The sequence below is a fragment of the Stegostoma tigrinum genome, chromosome 1 (assembly GCF_030684315.1).
Source record: "Stegostoma tigrinum isolate sSteTig4 chromosome 1, sSteTig4.hap1, whole genome shotgun sequence".
Taxonomy (NCBI): Eukaryota; Metazoa; Chordata; class Chondrichthyes; order Orectolobiformes; family Stegostomatidae; genus Stegostoma; species Stegostoma tigrinum.
The window spans coordinates 163074448-163091923 of record NC_081354.1 but is presented as its reverse complement, the minus strand read 5'-3'; the positions used below and the strand labels follow the sequence as shown (position 1 = coordinate 163091923).

General features: G+C 44.5%; 1 protein-coding gene across 6 annotated transcripts in view; it reads left to right on the top strand.

Moving 5' to 3' along the window:
* fgfr3 (fibroblast growth factor receptor 3) overlaps nucleotides 1–17476 on the top strand; it is a 157043-nt gene that overhangs the window by 88839 nt on the left and 50728 nt on the right. For all 6 annotated transcript variants that reach the window (XM_059649975.1, XM_048528393.2, XM_048528385.2 and 3 more), the window contains one exon: nucleotides 15318–15487. In XM_059649975.1, coding sequence (XP_059505958.1) covers nucleotides 15318–15487 — 170 coding nt within the window. The remainder of the gene's footprint in view (nucleotides 1–15317; nucleotides 15488–17476) is intronic.

Here is a 17476-nt window from a genome sequence, read left to right as displayed (position 1 = left end):
AATTCAGCCTGTACAGTTCTGTGGCATCTTTACTGTGGACTTACGTTAAAAAGGGTGTTGTCTTTATTTATGTCTAGTGTTTGATAGTTGGAGCTAGGTGTAAGCAACCAGGGTTCCAATAGCTGAGCCCTGTCACATGTTGGAGATACAGGGAGAAGTGAGAGAAAGAGGGGGGGAAAGAGCATAATCAAGTGAATATGTGGAAAGACAGTGTTGATGAAACAAAGACTCATCTGTGAGAATGGCCATGGAATAATTGCCCAGCTCACACATGTAAGATGAAAATTTGGGAAGTCATGAAAGGATGTAGGAATTGCATCCCACTCAACATCAGTATGCTCATTCAGAGGAAGTAAAATCTGTGCTGATGTTCTGTGTGAATTCTGTGAATGTCCATCAGGTCAATTCAATTGATGCAGATCCGGTGAACTTGTAAAATCAAAACTCGCTTTAATTTAGTGATTTTCACATCTTTGAGGATTATCCTAAAGTACTCCAGGTTAATCAGAATTGTGCAGCTCCTGTTATATGCAAACAGAAATGTCTGGTAAACAGTACTGAGATATTCAGCAAAATAATGCCTTTTTAATTCACAGCACTTGATATTACAATGTCAGCATGGGTGAATTTGGGAATTTGAAGATCTACCTTAACCAATGGGACAAGCAAAGGGGGATTTGGCACAGACAAATGCCGCATTCCCTCAGACCAGTGGCGAAGCCCCTAGTTCAAATTGCAACTTAGTAATGGGCCTTTAACCCGCATCTTGAGGCACTAACGTGATTCTGTGTGTACAAATCCCCATCTCAGAATGAAATTGTTATACATAATTCTGGCATTTGTCGACCTCAATGCGTGGATTTTTTTAACAAAGCAGGAAAGATCCTCTTTCAGACATGCTTGACTAAATTCAGGGGAGTTCCACCTGGTGTGCCTGAACCTCCCTGCAAAAGAATTAATGTGCGTTGCACTGCTATGGATTGGTGAACACTAGTAACAGCCTGTCCAACGCAAGCTAAGCCAGTGAGCTCTGACTGAACATTTGATGGTTTAACAGGGCCTAGAGATTAATGGGAATGGACTTGGTTCTTTACACTGGGAACTCTCTGACAGTACCAGGATCACAGTCTGTCATCTCTGCAGGACAAATAAAGAAAAAGATAGAATGATTATTTCCCCATGAAAGCATGCATTGCAGACAAAAGGAATAACTTTGGCTTTGATTTCATTTTTTTTAAAGGCACTGTCATGTTGCTGTGTGAAGTCCAGGCCAGAGATGCTTGAGGACTGATCTGCTGGGTTGGTGATACCCATGTAGTGATGGGAACTCTTGGAAGGTCTTTAGAAAGCTGACCATATCTCCCACACCCTTGACCCCTGTTCTCACGAACCCCCTTTAGACTGCATTCTAATCTCAGGCAATACTTTCAAAAAATATTTGACTTTGAGTCCTGAGCCACCTTCTTGAACTGCCAAAGCTGATGCGGTACTGGTACTCCATAGTGTTGTAGAAAATTTACCGCATTGTAACCTCCATAGGGCTTCCCAGCTAGTACCATACAAAGTGCATCAGGGCAGCAGAACAGAGTGCAAAATACAGTGTTACAGCCACAGACAAGATGCAGAGAGAGAGAGATAAACACTAACATTTGAGAGGCCTGTCCAGCTGCCTGATAACAGCAAGGAAAAGCAGTTCTTGAATCTGTTTGTATGTGTATACAAGCCTGACAGAAGAGGGAGGAAGAGAGAATAACCAGGGCGGGAGGGGTCTATGAGTATGTTGGTCGCTTTCACAAGGCAGCAGCAAGTATAGTTGGAGTCAATGAATTGAAGGTGGAAGAGCAGGAAATTGCTGCAGCCGTTTGTGCACTGCAAGCTTCCACAAGAACAAAATACATTCGTGACCAAGTAATCTGCTTTTGAGTGTGCATTAAATGAGAGTTAACACACCAGAATCACATCACAGCTGTTCCTCCAATAGTGAAATGATAATCTTCTATGTGTACTCGAATGGGCAGTCAAACCTTGGTCTAACATCTTATCTGAGAAACAAGATACTTTAGCTCAGAACATTTACCTAGCCAGACGCCGTGCTATGGTGTCCCAGAAGGACCAAGGCTTGATCTTTGATGTGTGTTTACACGACAGTAGTTGGGGTATGGCTTTGGTCTCAAACCTTCTGAAAAAGGAAAATTATTCTGGGTTTAGCCCATTGCTGAGCCTTACTTGGAGAGTGCAAACACAGATATCAGTTAAGGACGGGGTAGGACCCTTAACTTGCATTAATGAACAAATAACCAACTGATTCTCCAGGTTCTGGTTAATGTACAAACAGTAACTTCTCAGGCAAGATACTGGAGGACAGACTACAGCCTGTGCACATCTTCACCAGGTCCCAAACACACCTCCTGTTATAGAGTGACAGCATCTATGAGCTGCTACTTCTGTTACAACGACAACGTAGTATCCCTCTTCAGTAGAAACCTGACCTGAACTAGGATCGATGAATGCAGTGTTTCTTTCACCAGAGCAATCAGCCCTTAATTTAGCAGAATTTTGTGGCGTAAGTGAGCTCTGTGTGCATTTCATACCACAGCCTCTCCATGAGTTAAGGATCTCTGCTACTTGTGAAGGAGCCTCTGTATTCAGTGGTCTCATTGGGAGTTGTTGCCTTATTTATTTCCTCAGTATGTAATGTTGTGCATTAAAATTCACTGAGCGACTATTAAAATGAGCCCTTTATTTTACGGTGCAGTGCCTTTTTGGCATAAGTACAAGCACGGGGAGCAGGAATGCCATCAGGACAGAGATTACTTCAGGATTCGCTTTCCGTTTTGTAATATTGGTGCAGAATCAGACAGATACAAAGAATGATGGAGGCTGGCTAAGTTATTTTTACTGGTGACAGTGAGTAAGCACAGCACCTTCCTGAGACCTAGTGGTAATGCCGCTGGGTTGATTGTGATCAAGATCCCTCAAAGTTGGCTTGCAGGTGAAGTTTCTGATGTCAGGCTAATAATAACATGGAGATAGGGCTGAGAGAGACAAACTGTGTCAGATGGAGTGACAGTGAGCCCCGAATTGGCTCTCGGATGTGAGCAATAGCCACTTACACCATTAGTTGTCCAGGAACATGCCCCACTGGTAGTTGATGGCAAGGGCTGCGTCACTGACCTCAGGTACCCACCCATGCTCCTGCGCCAGGTGAGTGGGAGGCACAGTTGTGTGAAAATACCTGCTTCTGATATGTACTGAACGCTGGGCAGGTGTGTACATGCGGAGGTGGGGAAAGGCAGCATCCAGGCCACATGTGTCAAATAGTCATTATCTATAAAATGGCCCCTTGGAATGAACAGAAATTCAACACAATTCGGTATCTTCAAACAGGGAGGTGAGAGGTGGCAAATGGAGTTTAATGCAGACAAGTGTGAGGTGATGCACTTTGGTAGGAGTAACCGGAATGCAAAATACTGGGCTAATGGTAAGATTCTTAGCAGTGTAGACGAGCAGAGAGATCTCAGTGTCCATGTACACAGATCCTTGAAAGTTGCCAGCCAGGTTGACAGGTTTGTTAAGAAGGCAAACAGTGTTTTAGCTTTTATTAATAGAGAGATCGAGTTCCAGAGCCAAGAGGTTATGGTGAAGCTGTACAAAACTCTGGTGCGGCCGCACTTGGAGTATTGTGTACAGTTCTGGTCACCGCATTATAAGAAGGATGTGGAAGCTTTGGAAAGGGTGCAGATGAGATTTACTAGGATGTTGCCTGGTATGGAGGGAAGGTCTTACGAGGAAAGGCTGAGGGACTTGAGGCTGTTTTCGTTAGAAGAAGTTTGAGAGGTGACTTAATTGAAACATATAAAATAATCAGAGGGTTAGATAGGGTGGATAGGGAGAGCCTTTTTCCTAGGATGGTGACGGCGAGCACGAGGGGGCATAGCTTTAAATTGAGGGGTGAAAGATATAGGACAGATGTCAGAGGTAGTTTCTTTACTCAGAGAGTAGTAAGGGAATGGAACGCTTTGCCTGCAATGGTAGTAGATTCGCCAACTTTAAGTACATTTAAGTCGTCATTGGACAAGCATATGGACGTACATGGAATAGTGCTGGTTAGATGGGCTTGAGATCAGTATGGCAGGTCGGCACAACATCGAAGGCCAAAGGGCCTGTACTGTGCTGTAATGTTCTATGTTCTATGTAAAAGAAGGGACCTGATTAATTGAAAATGAAAAGAACATGACTGATTGCACTTATGTTGGCTTTGAGAAAAGAAAAGCCAGTCAGGTTCCTCTGTGCAGTAAGGGTGATTGTAGATGCTCAGGAGCAGAGTCAACATGATGTCTATCTTTGGAACATGCTCCTTGCAGAGATTGCCACAGAATGATTGTGAGGAAGAATATCTTCTTCCTCCGGAAGTGGAGTACTGCAGGAAGGTGCTACATCTCCACTGCGCAGTCTTCTCATAAGCTCATGGCAGCTAAAGACCGGGCATCCAAAGTATGTCCTTCCTGGTCCTGGCAGCCCTGCTGCCCAGCAAACTCGCGATGAGGCCTCGCAGCCACCTATCAAACAGATCAACAGAAGCCACCTTTCCATGGGCTCTAGAAAACATGCGCGTCACCAGACTCTTGGTTGCCGCAGTCCAGTCGCACTTTGCAACATCAGTGGGTGCTGGGTTTTATTCATTCAGCCGTTGTGGGCATTGCCCATTTATTGCCCATCCCTAATTACCCAGCTGGCATTTAAAAGTTGGCCACATTACTGTGGATCTGAGCAGCTGGGCCACACCAGGTAAAGACAATAGATTCCCTTCCATAAAGGACATCAGTGAACCAGGGCAGGTTTTTTTTTCATGGCAATCTGGTAGTGTTGACATGGTTGTAGCTTTTTATTCCAGATTTTTCAATGAGTTTGAATTTCATGATTCGCCATGATGGGATTCTATCCCATGTCATCAGTGCAGGAGCCTGGAGTTCTAGATTACTGGTCCAGTGACATTATCACTCTATCACTGTCTACCCTATAGCTGCTCTAAAGATGCTGCTCACAGATGGCACTATGCCCCACCTCCCCAACCAATCCCTCCACACTGGGAGAGTGCACCACCACAGGGACTCCTCATGGCTCACAACAATGTGTGCTGTCTCCCAGACTGGCACCTTTTTGAATGTATGAGCCATTGCCGGCTGCAGTCGTGCCACTTCCGAGTTTCCACTGCATACACACTCATGTGCCCACAGCCTGCCTCAGTCAGTTGTAGAATGGGTTGTTTTCACGGCAGTTGGCCCTTTATTGTTTTGCTGGCTCTCGTGGTAATGATTCGCAGAGAGGAGGCCTACACCTGCAATTACAGGGGGGCATTGTTCTTGGTGTTGAGAAAGTCTCCAACATTGCAGTGAAATCCCGTATGAGGACATGACAAACATGTTTACTTGATGTATTCAGCAGAACACACACTGGGGACAAATGTAGATACACTGAACCAAGAGTCCCAAAGCTGTGCCAACACAAGGCTTCTTAGTGCAGGGCACCATCAGGAGACTCTGGCCTCTTCAAGTCAGAAGAATGATCTTCCTTTGGGGAGCCACATGTTTGCTAGGGCACATCCAAGCCAGTAATATCTGAGCAGAGCTCTCTGAGTCCACTGCGGGGAAGGTAGAGGAGCTTCATGCAAATACGTTAGTGTGTCTGCTGCACTGTATGATCTCAACCCACAGTATCTACTTTCGAAATGGCACACAGTACATACCTTTTAACATTAATGTAGCCATTTGTTCAATGTTTTGAAGCAGAGGGAAGGTCATTGCAATGGGGATTAGGTTTGCACAGTTACAGCGAAGAGCCAGTGCGCACAGGCAGGGAACCTTACAATCTTTAAAACGTGTGTGGATGAGCGTATGAAATGTCATAACATTCAAGGCAATGGGCCAAGGTGGGATAGTGTAAGTAGATCGATGCAGACTCAATGGGACGAAGGGCCTGCTTTGCGGTGTATGACTCTGTGACATGGTGAGTTCTTTGTTCTGCTCTTTCAGAACAATGGGTGATCAATTCTGCACAGGTTGCCAGGGAGGTAATGCGATGCCTGTAACTGAGAGCAGTGTTACTAGAAAATGTGCTGTTGTGGCATAGCGTTTAATCCCAGGCATAAATCTGCCTCGTGACCATCACTGGCTCTGTCACTGGATATCAGCATTTTAAAGAAGGGATTAGTACAAATTAGAGCCAATTTGCTGCATTAGAAAGCAAGACAGCCACTAATCCAGTCCAAACAAATCCACTCTTCGCAAAAAAAATCTATTTCTAAGCGTGTCAAACTTGATTAGAATGCACTTCAAAATTTCCCATTGTGCGTGCTAGAAAAGAAAAATTCAGATTGTTGAGTTAATTCTGGTCAAAACAATGTGTTTTAATGTGGTATCACTGGCGAGAAATGACAAAGTAAACTAAAAAGGAGCAGTAGACCATTGACAATTTTCATTCAAGCGCAGCAGCTTGCAAACGTATCCTTCTTGTCAACAACTGAAGGATTTCTTGGGCCCCTTGCAGATCAAAAATCAGCACTCGTTCTATTTATGGAAGCTTGCTGAGCACAGGTTGATTGCCAGGTTTCTCCCCCATCGCAGCAGTGGTTACTTTTCCAAAGCAATTCTTTGGTTGTAAAGCATATTGGGATCTCCTGCACCTGTGAGGCATGATGTGCAAACACAGCTCTGTCTCGGACACAACAGCGAGAAGTGTACCAAGAGGTATGGGAGGAAGAACAAAGGTATATTTGAAAGTAAGGGTCTTTAAAATCAGGGAGGGAGGTGGAAAAACAAAGCTATGGACAGAGATGTCCGTAGGACATGGGCCAATAGAGTCAATGGTCAAACAGGTAACCTTGTGTCAGGCAAGTGGAGAGAGGATGCTGGATAATGGGGACTTTCATCTGGAGAAAACCATTGGAGAGCAGCAGGAAGGTGGCATCGAGTCTGAGATGAAATCAGCCGAGAGTGTATGAGGTGGCAGAGGAGGCACCAGGGGCTGGATTGGCTCCTCCTCATTCTTATGTTCACAACAAGGTTCACTGACAAGGACGATGAAATCGGTTTCTGGAGCACAGCGGCTTATGGAGTTTGGTAAGGACAGTACAGAAAGGAGAGGACATAATCAAGGAATTCTGACTTTGTTCTAATTAGTGGAGTCAAGAGGCTGATTAGAAGAACATGGATAAAAAGTCAATGCTTCTGAAAATTAAGATATGGACTAGGCACTTAGCAGAACTGCATGGACATGTTTCCAGGGTAGAAGCAAATGGTTTTGTTAACAGTTTGGATGTGGTGCCAGGCGTAATTGGGTATCTGTCAGGGCATTTACCTCATGTGCCCACTCCCACACCAGCTCAAGGTGCCACTTCCCTGGCACTGCTTTTAGAAACACTACAATATCCACTATTTTAATAAGACTGACTGATGGAACATTCTTCGAAAGGACGTGCCCCATGCCCTTGCACGAATGCTGACATTGGCCACCATGTGCCCAGTATCTGCTCAAGAACTTCTCCTGCTCAGGCAAAGGAACAAGTTCACCTTCAGCTGGTGTTCCCTTGCTCCTTCTGTATCTGTGCTTGCACTCATTTGTCAATAGCAGAACGTGCTCTCGGGGTCAGTGATAATGGAACTCTGGTAAAAGCCGAATATTTTCCTTCAACTGAAGGATAATTATGTTTTTCTGGCAATCATATTTAAGTCAAATAGAAACAATGCTTCACTTTTAGTAAATATCTCTGTTTACATGAGCTCCCCTTGGACTTTCAGCAATGTGCCTTTATGTATTGAGAGGCAATTTGATCTCTAATTAAATCTGGCTGGGCATTCACAGGCATCAGCTGAGCAAATTACATAATTAGCGTGGATTCTGTCTACTGAACAACTTGTGGTAAGCACCAATTTGTTAAATAAGGTTCCAGTCCTGTTATACAAATTGAATATCTAACCATCAACTGTGCTATTTAACTGGTTGTGTTCTGGGTAAAGCAGGAGGGTACTACCGAATATTGTTCTTTAGCGTTTCTTTAGGGCACTTTGATATGCCCACTATCTCAGATGTGAAAATGCACCACTAGTAGCCCCTGCAGACCATGACCACCATCTTGGGATTGGAATCAGGAACAAGCGCACATTAATGAGACAGTCTGATAAATTTCCCAGATGGCAAATGATTTTGCAAGAAATTTTCAGGCACTGATTTCCTTGGGTACCCACATATAGTAAGATTTGTGAGCATAATAAGGAGAATTCCACATTTTGTGTGTAGTTGAATGACTGGAGAATGACTTCACTAGAAACGGCATAGGGACAATCTTTCTCCTCACCTTCTCCCACATGTAAACACACTAGAGAGGATATACTGTAGTATTACCAAAGAAAACCTCCATTCCCTCACTTCCCACAATGCCTCATACTGGGATCCTTTTGAAGTAATTGGGTCTTGTCCCTTTGTGTTAAATTTTAGTTTTACTTGTGTTTCAAATAAAGCCCTAATTGCTTGTGAGTTTTGGGTCATTCTTAGCGTCCTTCCCTCTACATGCAAAGCATTGGAGGTCATCCTGCCAATCAGAGGCTTAGACCTGTAAATGGGGCAGCACTCTGGCTCAGTGGTTAGCACTGCTGCCTCACAGCGCAAGAAACCGGATTCGATTCCATCCTCGGGCGACTGTGTGGAATTTGCACATTCTCCCCTTGACTGCGTGGTTTTCCTCCGGGTGCTCCGGTTTCCTCCCTCAGTCCAAAGATGTGCAGGTTACATGGCTTAGCCAAGCTAAATTTCCCATAGTGTCTAGGGATGTAGAAGCTAGGTGGATTAATCATGGGAAATGCAGGGTTACAGGGATAATATAGGGAATATGTCTGGGTGGGACATTCTGCAGGGAGTCGGTGTGGAGCTGATGGGCTGAATAGCCTGCTTCCACACTGTAGGATTCTATGGGTAAACTGACCTGCCAGTCAGGTATTTCTGAATTTCAGAGGTGTGCCCTTTGGGTGAGATGTTAAACAAAGCCCTGTTTGGTTGTTCACATCAATATAAATGATCCCATGAACTAACTTGAAAAGGAAGAGGGGAAATTACAGAGCAGGAGAAGAATATAAAATGTGAAAACAGTTTGAAGTAAGTAACAGATCACCTGTGATTTGAGGATAATAATTAACTTGCCAGAGTCAACCCCAATTTCAAATGTTGGCCGAAAGAACTGCGAATTCTGTAAATCAGGAACAAAAACAGAAGTTGTTGGAAAAGCTCACCAGGTCTGGCAGCATCTGTGAAGAAGAAATCAGAGTTAACATTTCGGTTCTGAGGAAGGGTCACCGGACCCGAAACGTTAACTCTGATTTTCTTTCCACAGGTGCTACCAGACCTGCTGAGCTTTTCCAGCAATTTCTATTTTTGTTCAAATGTTAGCGGCTCAGTTCACTACTGCTAAAGCTCCAACAAAAACAGAAATTGCTGGAAAAGCTCAGCAGGTCTGGCAGCATCTGTGAAGGAGAAAACAGAGTTAACGTTTCAGGTCTGGTGACCCTTCCTGAGAACTAAAGGTCCAGATGCCTTCCTGCGACCCTCAAAGCCTGCTTTGCTTTTCAGCTCCCAGCCCTCCAACGTTGGCCTTTCATCCATTTCATTCTTAGATTCTGGAAACTGAGGTAACTACACTGTCAAGGTTCAGCAGTCAGGAGCCACGAAGTGAAGGCACTGTATTATTTCTGGTAGAAACTTGGCTGTGGAGTTCCATGTGAAAAGCACTTCCAAGGAATGTGTGGAATCTACTGCCATTATTCACTGGCAAATTATTTCACAAAGGATTTCAACTCAGTTTGCAGCAGGCTGGCTTCATACATTATTTTATAAACACACTGATTCTTTTTTGCAATCATTCTGTTCTGTTATTCTATTAACAAAATCGCCATGTCTGTTAACAACAGCAAATTAAAACCCAGTCAACTTGTGGTAGCCTAGAAATATCAAATGCCCAGTGCCATCATGCAGAAAGATGTAAGACGTGGCAAAGTGACTCAGAGTAGTGGTTCTTGTTTATAGCTAGCTCCTCCATCCCACACCAAACGACTGAATTAACCACGGCTCCTCTTTCCTGATATTAAGCCAATGTGTTGGTTTGCCTCTCTCAGGTCCCTGGAATTTAATAACTGCACCAGTGCTCAATGTCTACATTTGAACAGATGAAGGATGGTCAGTGTTCTGAAGCATCATGAGGCAATTATTTCAGGATTTCTGGGAACAAAATGGGTGGGAATTAAAGCAATTAGGAAATTTTTCTTGTGGGCTGCTTTTTCTGAATAGTTAGAAACCTTATTGTTTAGGAGACTCTGAGAGGAGTCATGGCCTTGGAATCTGTTGACATGGGACCTGATTTATGAGCAGGAAACATGGATTTTACAGTGCAAGAGTAGAGTGTCCTTCTCTCTCTCTGTCTCTCCATGTCAGCAGTGGCTCCACTGTAGGTATCCAGGATGACAGGATTCAGAGTTGAGACTGTTCACACTTCACTGTGTCTGCAACTTATATTCATCTAAAGGTGAAGTCACCATAGGGCTGCTCTGTCATTAGAGGAAGATGACTGGTAGTGACTTTAACCTGGGAGTCAGGCAAGGGATGAGGTTCATACCCCAAAACCTTCACAGTAACCACAGCACAGATGGGAAGCCATGCTGTTGTTCTCACTCTGTATTGTCATCCAGCCAACTGAGTTAACTAAACCCACCCTCATATTCACGTAGCATCTTTAACATAATAAAATAACACATTTGCAAGAGTGGTATTGAACATAATGTGACTTCTAAAGGAGATAATAGAGCAAGCAATCAAACACTTAATCAAAAAGTTAGGGTTTAAGGACACTCTTAAAACAAAGTGAGAGAGATGGAGAGGCCTTAAGGAGAGAATCACAGAGCTTGTAGGAGGGAAATTTGCAGTTGACACAATAATTGGCTGTGTAGTTAATTGAGAAGGGGATAGCTGTTAAAGAAGTGGGTAGCTATTAAGTGGGCGAAGAATTGACAAATGAACGTCAATCTGGAGCAGTGTGAAGAAATGCTTTTGGGAAGAGCAAACAAAACAAGGGAGTACACAATAAATGGGAGAATATTGAGAGGCGTAGAAGAAGTGACAGACTTTAGAATGCTTGCCCATGGATCCTTGAAGGTGGCAGAACAGGTAGCTAAAATGGTGCAGAAAACGTACGAAATACTTTTGTTTATCAAATGAGGTATTGATGACAAAGAGAGGACTGCAAGCTGTATAAAACGCCGGTTAGCCCACAACTTAGTAGCCATTAAGTTATTAAAAATTAAAACTGCCTTGAGTAGATTCAAACTCCATTTTAAGAAATCTGGGCTCCCAGAACCTGGGTTAGCTGAATTTATTTTGAGAAACCCCTGACTTCTGTAAATGTTTATCTTGCAAGTGCAGATGTCCCAAAATGCTACAACCCTCCTTCCATGTAGCAACAAACACAAATACTTGACCTGCATTTTTGGAAATCATACGTGAAACAACAAGTGAAATGAGAGTTAGCAATGTATGAATCGGGAGCAGGAGTAGGCCATTTCAACCCCATGAATCTGCTGTGCCACATTCAATAAGATCCTGGCTGATCTGATTATAAATGCCAATCCTTTTTCGCACCGATTCCTGATAACCTTTTAGCTGGGCTCTGCTATTCAGGTGATGAAAATTTGGAAGTAGTTGTTGAGCTCCAGTCATAATCATTGGCTCAAGTTATTTTAGGCAGCTTGCCATGTTTCATCTTCAGTTCTGTACAACATATGCAGATATTCCTTACAGTAAGTGCCCGATTAAACATGCACACACCTCCAATTCAGGACTGATGTAGTCCTTTCCCACAGCCCATAACCTTGTTCCCCACGGTCTTATAAATAGTTTTGTTCAGTGAAATTAAATCACTTTGTGTTGGCAGTCAGCAAGTTCTCTTGTCAGTCTTGAGGTCAGGAAGACAATGTTCTTGGCTATATCTGTCTGCAAAGAAACATCTCCCTCCCTGCAAATCTGTCAGCCAATATCTACAAAGTGCCAGAAGAAAATAAATGGCCCGCATTATTGGTTCGACTCTCTTGTGAAGGTTAACGGTGAGAACTGCTGCTGTGACCCAGTCTTGGCCTGTAGCAGTGAGCTTTGATTACGCTCTCGCTGCTGGGAAAGTAAATTAGTTTAACATTGCTGTGCCACGCTGGGTGAGAAATGATGGAGCCCAGCATTATATGACAGGAACACAATGTGTGAAGTGTTGCTCAGGCTGTGAGACAGGAATCTTCACCTCCCCCCACTGAAAACATCCCCAACCACCTAACAACCCTTCACATACCAGCAGCTAATAGAGACACAGGGGTAAGCAGCTATAATATTCAAAATGACCACACCACCACAATGCCGGCCAGAGTGACACAAGAGCAGAGTCTATATTTTGGGAAAGAAGAATCTCAGGCAACCAGGGATAAAGGGAGAGGGAGGAATAATCTTTCCAGAACTTAACATTAGCGATGTTATTTATTTCAGTTCTATTTCCTCAATCGATCACATTGTTTGCAGTCTCTGCAAAACCATGATGTGTTCTGCGACTGATCAATGCGGCTAGGGGTGACATGGCAGCTCACTGCTGCCTCACAGCGCCAGGGGCCTGGGTTTGATTCCACCCTTTGACGCCTGTCTTTGTGGAGTTTGCACATTGTCTCCATGTCTGCAATGGTTTTTTTTCCAGGTGTTCCGGTCCGGTTTCCTCCCACAGTCCAAAGATGTGCAAGTTAGGTGGCTTAGCCATGGGAAATACACGGTTCCACAGATAGGATTATGGGGTGGGTCTGGGTGGAATGGTCAGTGCAGACTCAATAGGCTGAATGGCCTCTTCCTGGACCATAAGGATTCTAGTGGTTTCTGCCCACCTTAAAAAGGCCACAGAGGAGCTCTGTGTTACCTGCAAACAAGTCGTCAGTTGTGATCTAAGTATGAGCAGTGGAGGCAGCTCCTGTAGTGATTGTTGAGGTCTATTTGGTTTAAGGTTCAATTCTAAAGGGCCTGTCTGTTGGATTTGCTTTCCTACTTCCAGAGTGAACTCCGAGCATTTAGAACACAAACGGGAAATTTCCTTCAGGTGGGCAGGAGCATACCCTGAAGCAACACATACAAGCCTTATTGTAAAGTGGGCACACAGTTAGCAAATGAGGCCACGTTTGCCCTTCTAGTTTTCTCTCCGTCATCTCCTGAAGGTATCAGAGTCAAAGTCACTCAGCAGAAAAACTGGCCCTTCAGCCCACTATGTCTGTGCTGACCAATAAACACAAGCTTCCTGTTGGGAGCACTGGGCTGAGTTCCATTGGTGTTGGAAGGGCGAGCCACACAAGAGGCTGTTTAGGTTACAGATGCAACACAGTCCATTCTGCGTTATTCTCTTCAGTTTCATTTTAAATAACATAATACGTCTGGCCCCTCCAAAAAGTTTTGAAATCCATTCTTATGCTGGCCTCTGGTCAGAAGCCCAGCGCTGTGCTGTTCTGAGCTATCGTGCTACAATCATTTTCTTTTCCCATTGTAATTGCTCACTCCAGACACCAACAACAATCATTTGGCTCCGACCTTTTTCCGAGAACCATTCTTTAATGTTTCGGGTCCCAGTGCAGCAATTTGCCTGCTGTAGTTAGGCTGGTTTGATCATTGATAAGGGATAAGAATTTGGCAAACCTCCCTTAAAATTAGTGAATGTTGGAGTTGTCAAAACCTTGAAAACTTGCACAGTCAGTGGAGCCTGCTTTTTAAGCCTCCTATCCGATGGTCAAGCTATCGAAATGGGATTGAGCCAAGGATTCAATGTGTGAATCATTCTTTTAAGCAGCAACGCATGGCAACACAGAAAATAGGAGCAGGAGCAGGCCATTCAGCCCTTTCATCGTGCTCCACCATTCCATGTGACCATCCATTTCTGCTCCCTGTTCCCAGTTTCTCCCCACACAGTTGATCCCTCTAGCTCTAAGAATTAAAACTAACCGCTTTTTGAAAATATTCGATGTTTCATCCTCACCGTCTTACTGTAGCAGGGAATTCCACTGGCTCACCGCTCTCTGCGTGAAGAAATTTCTCTGCAGCTTTGTCCTCAATGGCCTAATTCCTCTCCTCAGACTGTAACATTGGTCTGGACTCCACAATCATCAGGAACACCCTTCCTGTGTTTACCCTGTCTAGTTGTGTTAGAACTTTAAAGGTTTCTATGAGATATTCTCATTCTTCTAAATTTCACTGAATATAGTCCAAACTGATCCAGTCTCTTTTTGCATGTCAGTCCTGCCATCCCGAGAATCAGTCTAGTAAATCTTAGTTGGACTCCCTACATAGCCAGAACATCCATTCAGGAGAGACAGCGAAAGCAAAGCTATGCACAACACTCCAGGTGTGGTCTCACCAAGGCCTCCTTTAACTGCAGCAGGGCATCCATGTTCCCATAATCCTCTGGGGACATGGGCTCAAATCTCAACTTGACAGATGAATGAAATAAAATCTGGACTAAAAGCTAGACAAATGGAGACCATGTGACTGATGGTTAACGTAAAAACTCACCCTTTGGAGAAAGTCCTTATCTGGTCTGGTCTACATATGACTCCAGACCTGGAGCAATGTTTTGACTGGCAAATGGGTAATAAATATTCCATGCATGAATAAATATACACAAAAGCATAATTTGGTAGGTATTGAGAAAGCACTCGTCCCTTGTATCATTTCTCTACATTCCTCTGCACTGTTGTCAAGGTGGTGACACAGCATCATTTTGACGACCTCCATTTTTACAGTAGAGTATTTTAGAGTACAGGTTACCTCAAGGTGTTTTCATATTGAAGAATCCAGGTTGGGAATAACAGAAAATATAGTTTTGTGAAGGATCCCTGGGGAGAAAGCAAAGACGTTTCTGAAATCTTTTGGAAGATTGGGCTCAGGGAACTGAAGATTCTGGCACTAATGGTCAAGGGGCACAGAGTCCAGAGTTATGGGCCAAAGTGCAGAGCGGATGGTTGCCATGGCAATCTGCCAGTGTGGGAGTGAGTGAAGAGTGTATCTTATTGCAGGCAGCCCTGGACTTCACAGAGTGGAAGCCAGGAGTGCTAGAGAATTGGGTCTGGGGAGTAAGGACTGCCAGAAAATTCCTTCTGCAACGCTCTCTTTGTGATTCAATCCATGCAAGCTAAGTAACTGAGCTCTGCGTTACTGTGTAGTGTCAGCGGTCGATACAATCCGTCATCATCTTTCTTACCTGTTGGTGTTTTCAGGAGCTCCATACTGGGCCCGGCCCGACCGGATGGAGAAGAGACTTCATGCAGTGCCAGCGGCTAACACTGTTCGCTTCCGGTGCCCTGCCGCAGGAAACCCCACTCCCACCATCCACTGGCTGAAGAACGGCAAAGAATTCAAGGGCGAGCACCGCATCGGGGGCATCAAGGTGAGTGATTCCTCCTGAACAGCCTCACCATGTCAGCCTTCAACCCATGGCAGCGCTTCTTTACCATGATCCCCCCCATCCCCTGACAAAGCCACAGTTGGCCACGTGACAAATGAGGCTGAAGGGCAAAGGTTTATCAACATTAGCCAGATCATTCTGGGTCCACAGCTTTGTCCTTGGACAAAGTTAATTGCAAGAAGGCAGCCCTCCTCACTCGGGGACTATCTCAGGAGCCAGTAGCCAGTCGCACTGTCACAATCGATGCGGTGCTGGGCCATGTGTGGTGGAGTGAGCAAAACTGAGCATTTAAACTGCGAGGCAGACCAGAGGCTGCTGTACGTGGAACCTGTCAGCAGATACCAGCTGACCACAGGGCGCCAGACCTTCAGAGAAATGTTGGATAAGATCTTCCATCAAAAACCTGGGAATCGTCCCAGAAATGTTCCATCTCCGTCGGGTTGCCCAGAGTCTGACGTGCGGGCTTAGTGACTCCTGTCAATATTTTGACTGTGATTGGATGACACTTCTTGTGATGGAGTTTGACATTCCAACATTGGTGTGTAGGAGGGGCATCGTGCACTGAGTAAACAGTCTGTCAGGGCATCAGTCTGTACTGGGTCAGCTCCCTACCGGAAGGATTTGGTAGCATTGGAAGGGGTACAGAGGAGCTTCACCAGGATGTTGCTGAGGATAGAAAAATTGAGCTATAAAGAGCGACTAGGAAGGTTTGGAATGTTTTCCTTAGAGCAGAGAATGCTGAGAGGGTCATGTCGGAGGTGTGTAGGATTATGAGGGGTATGGACAGGATGAGTAGACAGCAGCTGTTCCTGTTGGTTAAGGGGTCAGTCATGAGAGGGTGTGGTTTCAGAGTAAGGGACAGGAGATTCAGAGGGAAAAAAGTCTTTTTTCACTTACTGGCTGGTGGGAATCTGGAATGCACTGCCTGGGAAGGTAACAGAACCTGGAAATCTTACAACCTTTCAAAAATACTTGCATGAGTACTTCAAATATCAATACATTCAGAGATATATAAGTGCAGGAAATTAGGATTAGCAGACTTTAAGTGATAGTATTGTCGGCCTCGATGGGCCAAAGGGCTTTTCCAGCACTGTATGAACCTATGGTCTCACTGCAGCAGATGAATCATAAGGTAAAACTGAAGCACCAGCAGTTGGGATTGAGCTGCCCTTGACTCAGTGAAACAAGGGTCCCTGTAGTTTAGAGATCCCGTTTACTCTCTGCAGCTAATGCAACGTGGAACATTGTGGGCCTTCACTCTCATTTCACAATTAAAAATCCTGTTTCACGCTTTAAAACTGTCATCAGAAAGGAACAAAAGGGCCTTGCTTCCATTGTTGATTAGCGGATTGTGTGAAGTGAGCTTTAAGATGTTAACAAATCTTTTACCCCAGTTCCAAGGCAATTGATCTAGTCCAAACCTTTACAAATAACCCTGGGCTCTTCTTCAGCTGGCCTAGAGGCCATTAACTGAAATAAGTTGGGGAGGGTACTCATTAACAGCATTTTCCTTTCTCAGACACAACGTGGGTTGGGATAGGAGTAGGGGTTGTGTGGTGAGGGGTTTTGGGTAGGGAGGACACATTCCATGGGGTAGGAATCCCTCCCAGAACCCACCCTCTCCATTTATTCAAAAGTGACCAACTTCAAGAAAATAGGACAGCGTCGATGATAGCTCCATTCAGCAGCATCCTGCTTTACCTTGTCATGGCCACCTTCAGTGAAAGAGAAACCAGTCAATGTTCCCTCTTACTTCAGTGTTCTCCCCTGGAGATTGGAAAAGCCAGGCAGACTCACTCCCTGTCCATTATTCCTAGTGAATAAGCTCACACCTTTTAAAGAACAGAAAATGGAAAAATAGCAAAAACACAACAGCCACTCAAAAGGATCGCCCTTTTAGGCTTAGCTCTTAACCTAGTAAAGAACCTAAATTATTATGTACATTAACATTAAATACTCTGTTAAAATGAT